This window comes from Echinops telfairi, unplaced genomic scaffold, assembly GCF_000313985.2.
Source record: "Echinops telfairi isolate 266 unplaced genomic scaffold, ASM31398v2 ScPeMD7_7468;HRSCAF=8506_0, whole genome shotgun sequence".
Lineage (NCBI taxonomy): Eukaryota > Metazoa > Chordata > Mammalia > Afrosoricida > Tenrecidae > Echinops > Echinops telfairi.
Window position 1 is genome coordinate 43,334,926 of NW_022111369.1, and position 14,242 is coordinate 43,349,167.

Below are 14,242 nucleotides of genomic sequence, written 5' to 3' on the forward strand. Positions count from 1 at the left end.
ACTGTGGTCACTTTGGGCCAGAAAGAGTGTGCTGCTCTGATGGTGACATGAACATGTCAACCTGTCCTGTGCGTTAATGAATAGGAGGGAAAGAATACTCACTGCCCCAGTCAACTCCAAGTCATAGTGGCCTTATAGGAGAGAATTGCCCTGTGTGTTTCCAAACCTGTCATCTTTTTTATGGGAGGAGAAAGCCTTATCTTCCCCCACCCCCGAGCTGCTGATGGTTGTGAACTGTTGAACTTGTGGTTAACAGCTCAATACACGCCCAGCATTTGTACAAGTGCTCCTAAACACTTTAGATCTCTCCTGCTTCCACTATATGCTGGTTCTAAGGTTTATATTCAAGAGATAAACAAGAGAGCTTAGACATTATACTGTGAATAAATTAAACAGAACTACATAGGTTTCTCGAGGAAAAAGTACCAGCTGGAACCACTTAGAGTCCAGGTTCATTAGCAGCCAAGCTGTAACAAAGAGTCCCTTTTCAGCATGGACGCCCAAGGTGGGTTAAGAGCTGTCAGCACAGTGGAAGGCAGCCTGTATAGAAAATGGCATGCCAAGAACTTTCTTCCAGGCAGAAGTAACTGGCTTCAGTATCTCCAGCATGTGGGAGACAGCAGCAGTGTCGTGATCATTTTCAAAATGATACTCCTGTCAAAGGCTGAAACACTGAATTCCAAGCCTACTTGGAATTCTATCTACTCATTAGGTACGGCAGAGAGAGTTGGGAGACTCTGAAGGTTAGTATCTATTCCATTCAGAAGTACCCTTTAATAACTGCTCTTTCCTAAACCAAGTTTCTAGATTTTGTTTTACTTTTTACTGTGAAACACAAGCCAGGTATCACAGAGCCTCGGCAATGGCTGGTCAACTGCAGAGAACAGGATCAGGGTGTCGATGCTGAGTGGACCTGGGCAGTAGCCCCAACTATTAGACTCAAAAAAAATTTTTATTAGACTTTTACAAAATGACCACCTCTCTTGTGCTTCACTTTTGTCATTATAAATGAAAACAGTGGTGGGTTACCTGCCAACTCATAGGAAGGTGCTCAAAGTGGCATGAAGGTTCAAAGTATCATGATGGTTTGGGCTAGGCTTGGGGATGCAATAGGCCACTTCCTCTCCTGTCTTAAGGCAGTAACTCTGCTAACTGCAAAGCCTTTGACTATACACGCCCTCCTTGCTGATTGACTATCCTATTATCTGATATTTTATAAAAATAGTTTTTAAAAAGCTACTGGTTACTTTGTGTATCTCTCACAGTATCTAATCCTGAGGTTTGAGGAGAGTAACACTGGCTGAGACTGGTTATATGCAAGTGGCCTGGCAGTATGCAATGATGCAATTGTCTTCCACTTTGAGATCTCAAGTGGTCATGCTCCTGTTTTCATAATGACCAAGTCTTTAGAACTTAAGCATGCCAATAAATGAGGTGTGGAAAGGGATACCCGTCCTCAGCTTACCTTCTTTTCATTGACATCTGCCTGTTCCTCGTCCTCATTCACTTCTTCCGGCATATCTTTGATTTTGTTCAAAAGCTCAGCCTTGGGAGCAGACACACTGTAGTAAGCCGAACTGTTGACCAACATGCCCACCATTTCCTTTTCTTCATTCCTAGACCAAAAGGAACAAAAAGCATAGCCACACAGACGCTTCATTATGCTGTAGATGTCTGTCCCTTCAGAAATGTGCAAAAATTCTATTATATGCCTTACTCGGACATTAGGATCCATTAACTACTGAGTATTTACAAAGAAGTGAATACTGTGTGCAGGGTGGCCTTTGAATCCAGGCAAACTTGGGATGGAAACCACCAATGGCTGGATGCAAAAGCACGAAAACTGTGGCCTCAGGCATGACTTACGTGACTGACACAGGTTTCAATCCAGACTTCCTGTGCCTTACATCTTTCTTTTTCCACTCTCAGAATCTGTTCACATACTCTGGCCCTGCTTCCCCGCAAGTGAAACATGTTTACTCAAAACTATGATTTAAATTAGAAAAATCGTCCGCAGGAAGAGGGCCAAAATATCTTTTGGACTAATCAAACTCCCCAGAGAACCGAAGAGGCAGACATCTGAAGTAGAGAGTTAAATCCCAAGTTCATGGAAGGTGATGTTAAATTTCGTTAACATGTTGTTAAATTTTATACTGTTTATTATTTGTGCCATTGGAAATATTTTTATTGTATCTAATATTACAAGAGGAACAGAAAAAGGTATCAAAAATAGCTACTTGACTTTTAATGTGGCAAGTGGTTATATATTGGGCTGCTAACTGCAAGGTCAGCAGTTTGAAACCACCAGCTGCTCCAAGGGAGAAAGATGAGGCTTGCTACTTCCTAAGAGAGTTACAGTCTCAGAAACCCACAGGGTCACTGTGAGTTGGCATCTACTCAATGACAGTGAATTTGGTGCTTAAAAACCTCCTTTTCTGGATATTTTTAGAGGGTTACCTAATAGTACTGACTTTTAGTGTGTTTATTATCACAGGCTAGACTAATGATCTTGATTAAAGGAACTATTTCCCTAATATTTGTAATCAAGCCATTGTTTTCCCCAGCAATACAGACCATGATATGACTTGAGGAAAAACCACCCCAGGAAACCTGTCTTTAAAAAGGAACGGCTTCACAGCTTGGGTAAGGATTTTGAAAACACCAAGTTATTTCTCTAAATGTGGCCTTGCCCCAAGCTAACGATGAACGAAGCAGTATCACCTCAACGTCGGCACAGTGAACCACGTTTACGTCTGTGACATAAAAGGTATGAAAGAAAAGCACCCAGAATAAGTCCACGAAGAACGTACTCAAATTTGATTTGCTCTTTCCTTTTTCTTCTACTTCCCAAATATGTGCATACTTCCTTGAATGAATTATGTTTACTTATTCTCTGAAAACATGCTTGTAGCTGATGTATGACAAAGTTATAGTTTATGGTAACACAAATGATCAGAATGTTCCTCCAAAAGATATTTGTGCAGTTGTCTGTGACCAGAAACTGATGAAGTGACCTTATGAAATGGTTACGACGGTGACACATATGCAACCCTTCCCCTCTTTCTGAGCTGTAAAGCACTTTATCAAGTCCAACCACAAAGTTCTCTTGTCCCTCTCCTTATAGGGGTTCTTATATTTTACTCTGAGAGGGGGTCGGCACAGCAGCCGGCCAGTGGCCCCTGCAAGCTGCTCTTTCTGCGCAAGGCTTTCAACTGGTTCATTTACAACCCAGATGTACAGAAGCAGGATGTTAGCAAGATCATTTTAACAAGATCCCTGTAGACTCTGAATCAGTGTATCTGGGTCCTAAATGCCAATTCTCAGCAGGGGAGCAAATTGGAAGGAACCAGTTGGAAGCCCTGCTTTGGGGGAATGTATAAGAACGATACTGATTCTGTTTGTCACAGAAAGGCAGTGAGGGGCCATGACTTAGTTGATGTGAAAATATTTTCAATGGGCTACACAAAACTCAGATTTAGGTTATTTCTTACTCTTCCATGGTTAACCATAATCTTTCTGACATTGACTGTATTGTTGCTTATGTACATATATTTTTCCCTCTTGAGTAACCTGATAAACACTATGTCAAAATGAACTAATATGACTGCTCTCATCTCCTTATTAACTACACACAAAACTGGGGGGGGCGGCGAAGGGGAGGGGCGTGAGATTTCTAGGCTGGAGAACAGGGCAGGAAGTTAGAAATCTGACACTTACTGCTCTGCTTTACTGTTGGCAAGCCGCCTTTCAGGTTCTACCTACTAAATAAATGATTCTACGGGTATAAGCCCATCTTTATACCATTATACTGTGGTATAAAGAACCACGGAAAAGCCCATTTACATGTTTCTTGCAACACAACCAGGAGTCACTTTTGTTACGGCTCGTTTATGCAGAAGGTGCCCTGGCATTGCAATGGTGCTCAGTTGTGAACTCAAAGGCTGGGGTTTCAACCTGCCACTGGCTCCCTGGGAGAAAAGACCTGGCGTTCCGCCACCCAAAAGACTCCAGTCTAGGAAACCCTGTGAGGCAGTTCTAACCTGTCCATAAGGTCGTTATCAACCGGACCTCGACAGCACATACCAGCAGTTTTATATATAATAAGGCACTTGCTGTCTCAATAGTCACACGTACAGTTTAGTGACATTACTTATATGACTCATGCCCTGTGAGCATCACCATTATCCATCCCCACACTTTCCCATCACATTTAACAGAAGCTCAGGGTGACGTTTTGATCCCAGTGACTTAGAAAAAAGGGTATGTATCTAAACATATATGTGTGTATACATACATGCCCATCTGGCCTTTGCAGAACTAAATCCCACAATGTTTAATTGCAGGCAGGCTCACGCACAGCAGGACAATGCCTGCATTCGCCAGACGATGGCGCATGTTATCCTTTTGGGAACTCCCTGGGAAGGTGCTGTCAAAGACCATTTCACTTTGAAATTGGCTGTGACAGCATATGCTCTGCCCCTAACTCACCCTTTTCTCAGGCAAAATGAAAGGAAACAACACAAATCAAAGCATGGCATGTTTGCTATTCACTTAGCTAAGATCAGTAGAAATTTCTACAGTATAATTGTGGGTTAGGCGTTGGGTTGAGATCTGCAAGTCCAGCGCTCCAAACTAACAGCTGCTCCTGGATAGGGCTTTGTATTCCCAGTCTCAGAAGCCCCCAGGGACAGTCCTATCGAGCCTATAGGGTCACAATGACCCCATCAACTCAATGGCAGGGAGTGTTAAATCCACACTTAGAGAAAATGCTGTTTTTATTTAATCTGGGAACCACTAACTGCTGAGTCTTAGTCTGTCAATTCACATGGTATTCATGGAAAACTAAAAAATAAAATAAAACCACCAAGACGTTCCTCTAGTGGTCTTTTAAGGAGATCAAACAGGTCTCATGAGAGCAGAGTAACCCACAAGAAATCTGAAGAATGAAAATCAAAGACGGCTTCCGGCTCTTTCCCTGCCTGTGTCTGGGTGCTCCATGACAGTGAACGCCCACTACTCCGGGGGTTAGAACAGACACAGGCTGACAAAGCTGCCCTCCACTCCTCGGATTTCAGCAAACCTCCTCCACCTTGGCTCCTTGGATCTGAACATCAGTGTTTTAAATCAATCTATTCCCCTGGGCTCTGCCTCGTTCTACACAGCCCATGTTGACATCAGCCGTGGAGAAGTGTGGCATCTCACAGCTGGGTCTGCTCCTTCGACACCCCCCAGGCACTCTGCAAATCTAACTCTCTGATGGAGCATTAATTCTGAGTTTGCTGAGCTGGGGGATGAAGGGCAGTGACACAGTCCTGTTGCACTCCCTAAGAGCCCGCACAGAGACCAAGTTCCCATGCAGACAACCTTGTCTGGGCATCACCCTTAATTTCTCTGTGCTTCAGTTCCCTCATTTGCGAAATGGAGATAGGAGTGGCAGTTACATGAAAAATTTAATACGATGTTTAATATGCAGAACAAGAACCAAGGCATTAATAGCAAGTATTATTACTACTACTACTACTACTATACACAGTTGGGCAAGTGACTGGTAACTTGCCAGAGGGTCATTCTGTCTGCCTCATATCCTGCTTTCCAACTTCTCCTAAGGCTGAGATGGAATGCCACTTTTGGGTCAGGAGCTACAAAGTAGGGGGGGTAGCAGAAAAGTCGTCCTAAGCTTACACTGTCCTGGAGGGAGCTTGATTCTAAGTCTCTTTGGGGACATTACCAGAAATCTAGATGTCATTAGAACATACCATTTGCAGTCGCCTCCTGGGTAGATGACAGCTCTCTGTGTGACCTTCCTTTTTATGCTGTTGTCCTTCATCAGGTGAACATCCCGGGGGAATAAACCTTCCATCAGGTCCATAGTTGTCTTCATTCTGGAGTCTGGGTCCAAAATGTCTGCCAGAGATTTGTCCTGGTGGACAATCTCCTTGGCTAGAGCCTCTGTCCTGATGTCTTCTGACTTCTGAGGGCCATCACTGACTTTCTCTTCTAAGCCCCGAGTTCCAGTGACTGGATCGGGGCCCAGGCGTGGGGTCTGAGTGGGAGGTGGCTGCCCTGGGCTTGGCTGCTTGTCAAGAGACCCAGCCAGTTGGAGCTGGGCACTCATGAAGGAGGGCAGGTTGGCCTCTTGGGCTTCTGAAGCTTTGATAGAAGAATGGGCTCTGGAAGCCAGTATCTGACTGCTCACCAAAGGGGCTGCGTCAGGCACTGCTCTTTCTCTCACAGTCGATACCCTGGGAAATTTGCTAGAGCTGCTAGGGATATTAAAAACAAAGCAAACATGAGTGGTGAGAGAGGTATAAACACAAGGCAAAAGGAGATACTACCCTATTTCCGAGTTTATTACTCTCGAAAGGACCGTCTCCTCCTGAGACTAGTAGGTGGGTTACAGGGAAGCTATGTCACTTTTTGAACAGAGAATGGGGTAAGTCATTCTTGTGGTGTTTAGAGGAAGTAAAACAGAAGTTTTTGGTTACGGTGTTTTGAAAAATCACTTGTCCTAGGGAGTTTTATGTTGGAAAATGCTTCTTCCCCATTCTTCTGGTTTCCAAGAAGAGGTTTTCCCTCAATATTATTTACCTTTAGCCCGACCTATTTAACCCTTCCTATAGACATTGAATGGTTTTTAAAAGGGAAAGTGATCATTCATAGTCCAGCCTCTTCTTTCCTTAAAAACGAGGCTGCCTCCATTTCCCAGATCAGCTTCAACATCCTGTCCTCAATAAAAGCTGTTTAAAACTAAGGATTAGAAGGCCCACTGTGATAGTTAAGGTTTTGGGGTTTGTTTGGTTTTTTGACAGTTAAGGGTTTTGTGTCAAGTTGGCTAGACCAAGGATTCTCAGTGGTTTGGCAGTTAAGACATAGTTATCTCCCACGATAAGATCTACTATGTAACTAGCTCCATGATGAGATTAACTAGGAGCAACCAACCAAGTGAAAGAAGTTTCCTTGGTAGTGTGGCCTGCTTCCAATATACAAGGATACTGTGGAAAAGCTAGCTTGCTTTTGGCTGGGTCTGAATACAGCCATCTGACTTATTATCTAACCTCCAGTTCCTTGGATTTAAGCCAGTTACCTATCATAATGCCTGCTGATTCTGGGAATCTTCAGCAGTCTGCCAATCAACTTGCTGACCTTAGATTCACTCACCCCGGTGGTCTGAAGCCTGTCATCTGAGCTGTAGCAACACAAATCAAGAGAAGCCTCCAACCTGACATCTGATCCATGGCCTTAGAATTTGCCCTTCTTTTCAACTGTGTGACCAGGAGCCCTGGTGTAGTGGTTATGCAATACACTAACCTCAAGGTCAGCGTTTGAAACCACCAGCTGCTCCGAGGGAGGAAGATGAGGCTTTCTACTCCCATAAACAGTTAGTCTAGGAAACCCCACAGGGGTAGTAGGTTTCCTGTCCTATCAGCATGGACTCAGTGGTATTGAGTTTGGTTTTTAGTTTACAACTGTGAGCCATTTTTCTCAGTATAAATCTCTCTGTATATGTACATATGCAAGTTTCACTAGTTTTGTTTCTCTAGAGAATCCAGCCAAAGATACCCACTTGCTCTTAGATATAAGCCATGTTCTCCAGTATTAGCTCTATCAGTACTTACCTTCTAAGAACCCTGGTTTTCAAAAGTTTATGGATGGGGAAAAAAAAAGAAAAAAAAAAAAGTTTATGGATGGGAAAAAAAAAAAAAAAAAAAAAAAAGTTTATGGATGGCAGTGACAGCCTAAAGTCTACTTTCAGAGTACCCACATAGCCTAAACCTCCACTGAAAGCTTTCTGATCATTAACCAAGAATCCCTCAGGCAGTGCCTTAGGGAGTGGATTGCCTCCACCCATTAACAGACAGCCATAGGAGGGGCAGTCTCTCTCTTAGGAACTGGCTTAGGTGTGTCTTTGATGGAGGTCACCATACTGGTCTGGTCCTGACAACCTTGGCCAGATGGCCCCAGACCAATCTTGTAAGCCCTTGTATCTAACAGCGTGCATGTCCCAATTGTGCAATTGCTCCAGCTTCCATAGTCCCACCTGTCACTGCTCTGCCACCAATCATGCTTTGTGGCAGTTTCCTTTGCCTCCCTGGAACATGCAGCCAGACCACAAGGAGTCCAATGCCCTTTCTAAAGCATTGTATCTCAACACACACATGAACACCAATTTAACCTCGGGTTGGTGGCCTCCTTCATCCGGATTTGGCTGTGTCTTAACAAATGTCTCTCTACATGATATAGGCATCCTTTTGTGTCAAGTATCAGTCAAAGAGTGATATTTTAATCTTTGACATGCCCTTCTCTTTTTCCTTAACTGACTTGGGAGGGGAAAGAGGAATACTATTTATTTAGACTCCTTGGACCTCTCGTGTCCATAAGAAATGTAATGTGCCTCTTTAGATTTGGGCTTTCATTTTCATTACTCTCACTTCCTAGTACCCAGACTAGTAATATAACTACCAACCAAGAAAAAGACATGAAACAGACTATTTAATAAGCTGGGCATATATAGGTTTTCCTGGGGCTTGAATATTTCCCATTATTTTAGTGAAGGAAACCCTTTGTCCCCTAAGGTGGTACCTGCCCTACCCAGTGTCTGCTCACTCACCTGGCTTGGGGATCCTCAAAAGTTTTGCTGTCCAGATGTGCCTCATACAGCGCTTGAGGAGGGGGTGGAGGAAAATCATCCAAGACATTCAATGGGCTTTCCAGGCTCTGAGGAGGAGAAGGAGGAGGTGGGGGTGGGAGAAGAGCTTCAAATGTGGGGCTAGAAGTGGCAGTGGGTTGCAGGTCCTTCACAAACACTTCATCGTCATAGTCCTCACGAGCTGGTGGTGAGGCTTGAAGGGCCGACTCGGATATTCGGAGGGAGATCCTCCCTGGAGTGCTTGGGGCCCTGACAGGTGTGTCTGGGTCAGAAGTGCTGCTTGAACTTGGAAAGCTTGGCTGCCTTTTGTAGTGCTTCAGGTTTACAAACTCAGGCGGCAAGGATTCCTCGGGAAGGCTGTCCTCCAGGACTGTGGGGGCCCATTTCACTCGTGGGGGAGGTGGCCTCTGAGGCAACGAGGCCCTTTTCCTCATCCCCTCCTTGATCCCATTCTCTGGGCTGGTGGGTTCAGGGCCTCTCAAACTTGCAGGCTGGGTCAGGCTGAGACCACTGCTTCTGGAGGTCGGTACAGGGGTGGATGGTGAAAGAGGCTGTTGCCCTGGCAGGCCATCATCATTCCCGGCCTGCTGGGTGGCCGCAGCCTGTGAGGAGTAGGTGGCAGGCAGAGCAGAGCTGAGTGGTCCCATCCTGGTATCTGGGAGATGGCCCTGCATTCCTGCTGGCAGTGGCCTGGGGCAAGATGTCCTATTGGCTTGCCTCTGAGAGTCTTGGGGTCCAGGACACTCACTAGGAACTGAGGGGCCGAGGACTGTTCTGCAGCCTGTGCCACCTGGATGGGAGTTTGTAGGGTGTATGAGCAATGGCACTTCTTCTCGGTCTCTTTCTGAACAACTGAGTGACCTGGAGTGGAATACAAGGCTGAGAGTTATGGCTCTGAAAAAAGAGGCCACCCCTGAGCCCAAGGGCCTGGGAGGAAGGAGGTACTCCGCTCCTGCTCCCGAGTTGAAATCGGATACCAGACAGGTCTAAGCCCCTACAGAAAAGCATCCCATGGAAAACCTGGGCTCCCCAAGTGCCTCCCCTTTGCTACCCTTCTTGCATGGTTCTTAAGGCCCGTACACATCACCCTCTCCCTCACAATGCAGCTTCTGTGACCCCATGTGGTGGTGTTGACTCCATGGGTCACAACAGGGAAATTGCCCCAGTTTCCTAGGCTGTAATGGTTAAAGTGGCAGATCACCAGACCTTTCTAACACAGTGCAACTGGCATGGGTTAGAACTGCCAACCTCTAGGGAGCAAATGGTTTGGGTCATTGGGGACCTTCTTTTGGAGGTCAGCCTTCAGGATAGAAAAGGAGACAAGTAGACATATCTTCAGCTCCCCTTAGGACTTCTTTGAGAACTGGTGTCTGGCTTGCTGGCTCCCGCTAAAAATGCTGCCTCATTCCTCTCCTAGAGCGATCCTTAGTGGGGAGGCTTGTTTGGAGAGCATGTGTGCCAGCTGCCGATTTTGAAGGTTTTATTTACAACTTTCCCTCAGCGCCCTAGGGGTTTTCTTTCTTAAAAGGAAAAAGAAAACAAGGGGAGAGTCTTGCCTATGGAGTTAATAAATAGTTACCTGTGGAGAGGCTGCCGAGAATAAGCAAATACAGTACATGGTGATTTAAATAACTGTCCTCTAGGCTCCAGGGAAAAAGCCAACAATTTTCAATATTTTGTTACTGTGTTCCAAAAGGAAAACCAGAAAAGAAAAACAAAGAAAACAAGTCCACAGCCTGGTCTGCCTGCCATACAGGCAGGGATGTGAGGGTAAGCCCGGCAGCTGCACTGCCATGGATGGATCCCGTGTTTGCAGCCTTCCTCCGGTTGGCTGTGCAAGTCCATCTGGAGGGCAGGGGGCACTTTTCACTTCACAAATCTGGCTCCTCCTCAAAGGGAGCTGTTGTGGAGTCCTCAGGCCCGGTGACACCAGCGCCCGCCAAGCCCTGGGGTGCCGGGTATGGACAGCGTAACACGCAGCCAGATCACAAGGAGTCCAAGGAGAGCCTCTCAGACCTTCAACTGCTCGACGTTGCAATCATTCAGGGACTGTTTCTTCACCAGGACCCTCTCCACGAGCCTCAGAGGGCAGCGGCACGAGTGTCCTCTACTTTCATGTCTCATTCCCTTTGTTGTTCCTGGCACCTGGCACCTGGCCCCACATGCCCTCTCTGTATGCATCTGCAGGTGAATGGGTCTCTCCTCAGCATCCTGGGTGGGCCTCGGTGGCACAAATGGCTACGAATATGGCTGCTAAGGGGACATGGAATGCACTGGAATCTGAAGTCTTGATGACTAATCCAGGTATATTCATTTTATGATACATATATCCCAAGGCTTTTAAAAAGAGGTATCACTAAACATGTGATTAAATAACAAACTGTTATCCTTTAAAGATCTGACCCAGTAAACTTGGATTGCAGTGCATCTTCCCACCCCAAAGATGTGCATTATAAGTATAAGGTGTGTCTTGAGGTAGAAAACGTGGAGGTTAAAGCAAGGAAGCAGAGCTGGGGGAAAGTAGATGCAATGCAACATGAAGATACTTAAAGGGAAGATGGGAAACGATAGGGTCCTGCTCCCCGAGGAGCTAAAGAAGAGGTAGGTTGCCACTGGAGCCAGCATCCTCACTCGAGACTTAGTCTCAACTGCAGAAAGAAATTTCTGTTTGTTAAAACTAACCCCTCCTGGTATTTGTGCTATAGCAGCACTTGACGAAGATGTTTTCCGTTTCTGTCTGATCAGTTCCTGAATCTATAGGGGTCATATAAAATTGGGAAAGTTTGAGGGTAGTACTGTCATTGAGTCCATTCTGACTCACAGGACCCTGTAAGACAGAGCGCAACTGCCTGTGGGATTCTGAGATCGTTTAACTTTTTAAAAAATCATTTTATTGGGGCTCGTACAATTCATCACAATCCATACACACATCCATTGTGTCAAGCACATTTGTACATCTGTTGCCATTATCATTCTCAAAACATTTGCTTTCTACTTGAGCCCTCGGTATCAGCTCTTCATTTTTACCCTCCCCCCCTCTCCCATGAACCCTTGATAATTTATAAATTATTATTTTGCCCTGTTTTACACTGTCCAACATCTCCCTTCACCCACTTTTCTGTTGTCCATCCCCCAGGGAGGAGGCTATATGGAGATCCTTGTAATCTGTTCCCCCTTTCTCCCACACCTTCCCTCTATCCTCCCGGTATCGCCACTCTCACCACTGGTCCTGAAGGGTTCATCTGTCCTGGATTCCCCATGTTTCCAGTTCCTATCTGTAGCAGTGCACATCCTCCGGTCCAGCCGGATATGTAAGGTAGAATTGGGATCATGATAGTGGGAAGGGGGAGGAAGCATTCAAGAACTAGAGGAAAATTGTATGTTTCATCATTGCTACACTGCACCCTGACTGGCTCGTCTCCTCTCCACGGGTCTTCTGCAAGGGGATGTCCAATTTCCCACAAATGGGCCCTGGGTCCCCACTCCGCACTCCCCCTCATTCACAATGTTATGATTTTCTTTTTTGGGGAGGTCTTTTAATGCCTGATACCTGATCCCTTCGATTCCTTGTGATCTCACAGGCTGGTGTGCTTCTTCCATGTGGGCTTTGTTGTTTCTTAGTTAGATGGCCCCTTGTTTATCTTCCAGCCTATAGGACCCCAAATTCTATATCTTTTGATAGCCGGGCACCATCAGCTTCCTTCACTTCACTACATTAGCTTATGCACTGGCTTTTTCTTGATGAGGGTAGAAAACCTCAACTTTCTCCCATGGAGCACATGCTGGTTTTGAACGGCTGACATTGTGGTTAGCAATCCATCATGAACCCCCCTATGCCACTAGGGCTCCTTGAAGGCAATACTTAAGTTAAAGGTTGTTGGTGCAGAATGTGGCTGTTTTGTGTTGTTCCAGGAACAAGTACAGGACAAAAAGATTTCATTCCAGTACATTTTTTAATGGATGTGAGAGGCTCCCACAAAATCTGAGGACCTGAATCCAGTAATTCTCATATTCACCAACTGGCTTCTGGACAGCAACGACTCCAGACGTTGACCTCAGAGATTACTTTTCTTTTAGCAGGGCTTGACCTCATTGCTATTTTGCCCTTGTCTCAAACTAACCAAAGTCCTCAGCCTCACCTTGAATAATTCCTTCCTATTAGGTGCAGCAGCAGCAGCATGGGACTGAATTAATTGTGGTGGAAGCATGAAGAACAACAGTGCAGGCTGCTCTTGGCAGCTGCGTAGGTAACCACTTCCTGACTGCCTGCACCACAGTGATAGTCTGAGGGAAAATTATTGAAAAGGTGGAGATAGAGAGAAATAGCTGGAGTAAACAGAAGGAAAATGGAAGGAGCTAGCTTAAAAAGACATATTGCCATCATCAATAACGAGATAATGGTATAAAACTAGTCAAATAGGGGTATGAAGTAGTAAAAGAATAACATTTGACTTACTAAGTCCCATGTGAAAAGTTCAAAGCGTCAAAATCTAGAATACTACCCATTATAATTTCCACCTAGGAGAAATGATTCCCCCCCACCCCTTAAGACAGCTAACTTCCCTGCTACTTCTTATACTTATGTGTGTAGAGAGTGCTTGTGAGCCTTATTTATTTTTATTATTGCACAACTTATACATTTCAAATGGAGAAGAAATGAGTATCATTTATAGTATCTGGCCTTGAATGAGTTTCTTATCCAGAACTTTGAGGTTTACAAAGTGTATCTTAAAATGTACTACTGTGGAAAATGAAGACAACTTAAATCAAGTAGGGGGAGGGGAGGACTTGTGATGATTAACTGCTGTAACACTGTCCTTCGAGCGGCTGAGAAAGTTTCGTGTTTTCTTTTGACATCATTGGGTGCTGGAGCTCTTGCAGGGCAAATCTGATGCTGTAGGAATTCTGCCATTTTGCTGGCACTGATATGTCTGGGGTCCACTGTTCCATCAGAACTATAAACTCTGTTCATATTAATTTTTGTTACAAATATTCCAAAGGGGGCTGCTTCTGGGTTTAGTCCACATTCTTTCTATTTTCAAGCTGTATATCTGGTTTTTTGTAAGTTGTCCAGGCTCCGGGTGGCTGCCATTTTGCATGGCTGATGGTCCGCAAGCTTTATTTGTGACTTCAGGTTCGATTTCCTCAGAGAAGCTGCCTATGAACTTGCTCCTTCCTCCAGCCCTGCGAACGCTGGGGCATGCTAGTAGAGACTGCGTGTGTGAGAGCTACAGGATGTGCCTCCCCAGTCTTATTCTGATGTCAGCCTCTTTAGGAGTCAACCATTTCCTCACATTCAAAGCCTTTTCTGAATCAGTGCTATTCTTAGAGTCATTTAAAAGTAAACAAAGAGATCTCCTGGCCTAAAAAGTGAAAAAGGCAGCACACGTAACACTGAGTAGTACTACAATTCTGTCAGGAAACAGCAATCATTTAAGTGTAGCCACATTCCCAAAGCAGAGATCATCACAAATCAATACACATACCTAGATCCAGGGCCAGCCGAGGAACATGGGTTCTTCTCAATAAGACCAAGGCTATTCTTGTCCCCAAAAAGTATATCCTTGAAACACAAGAAAAGCATATTATCACTAC

The 14,242-nt window shown here is 45.1% G+C and overlaps 1 protein-coding gene across 1 annotated transcript in view; it reads right to left on the reverse strand.

The window, feature by feature from the left end:
* Nucleotides 1-14,242, reverse strand: part of SHROOM3 (shroom family member 3) — a 227,831-nt gene that overhangs the window by 11,039 nt on the left and 202,550 nt on the right. Inside the window, exons 6-9 of the mRNA XM_045284350.1 lie at nucleotides 14,134-14,210; nucleotides 8,609-9,508; nucleotides 5,757-6,263; nucleotides 1,466-1,616 (exon numbers count right to left, since the gene is read on the reverse strand). Of these exons, the coding sequence (XP_045140285.1) occupies nucleotides 1,466-1,616; nucleotides 5,757-6,263; nucleotides 8,609-9,508; nucleotides 14,134-14,210 (1,635 nt within the window). The remainder of the gene's footprint in view (nucleotides 1-1,465; nucleotides 1,617-5,756; nucleotides 6,264-8,608; nucleotides 9,509-14,133; nucleotides 14,211-14,242) is intronic.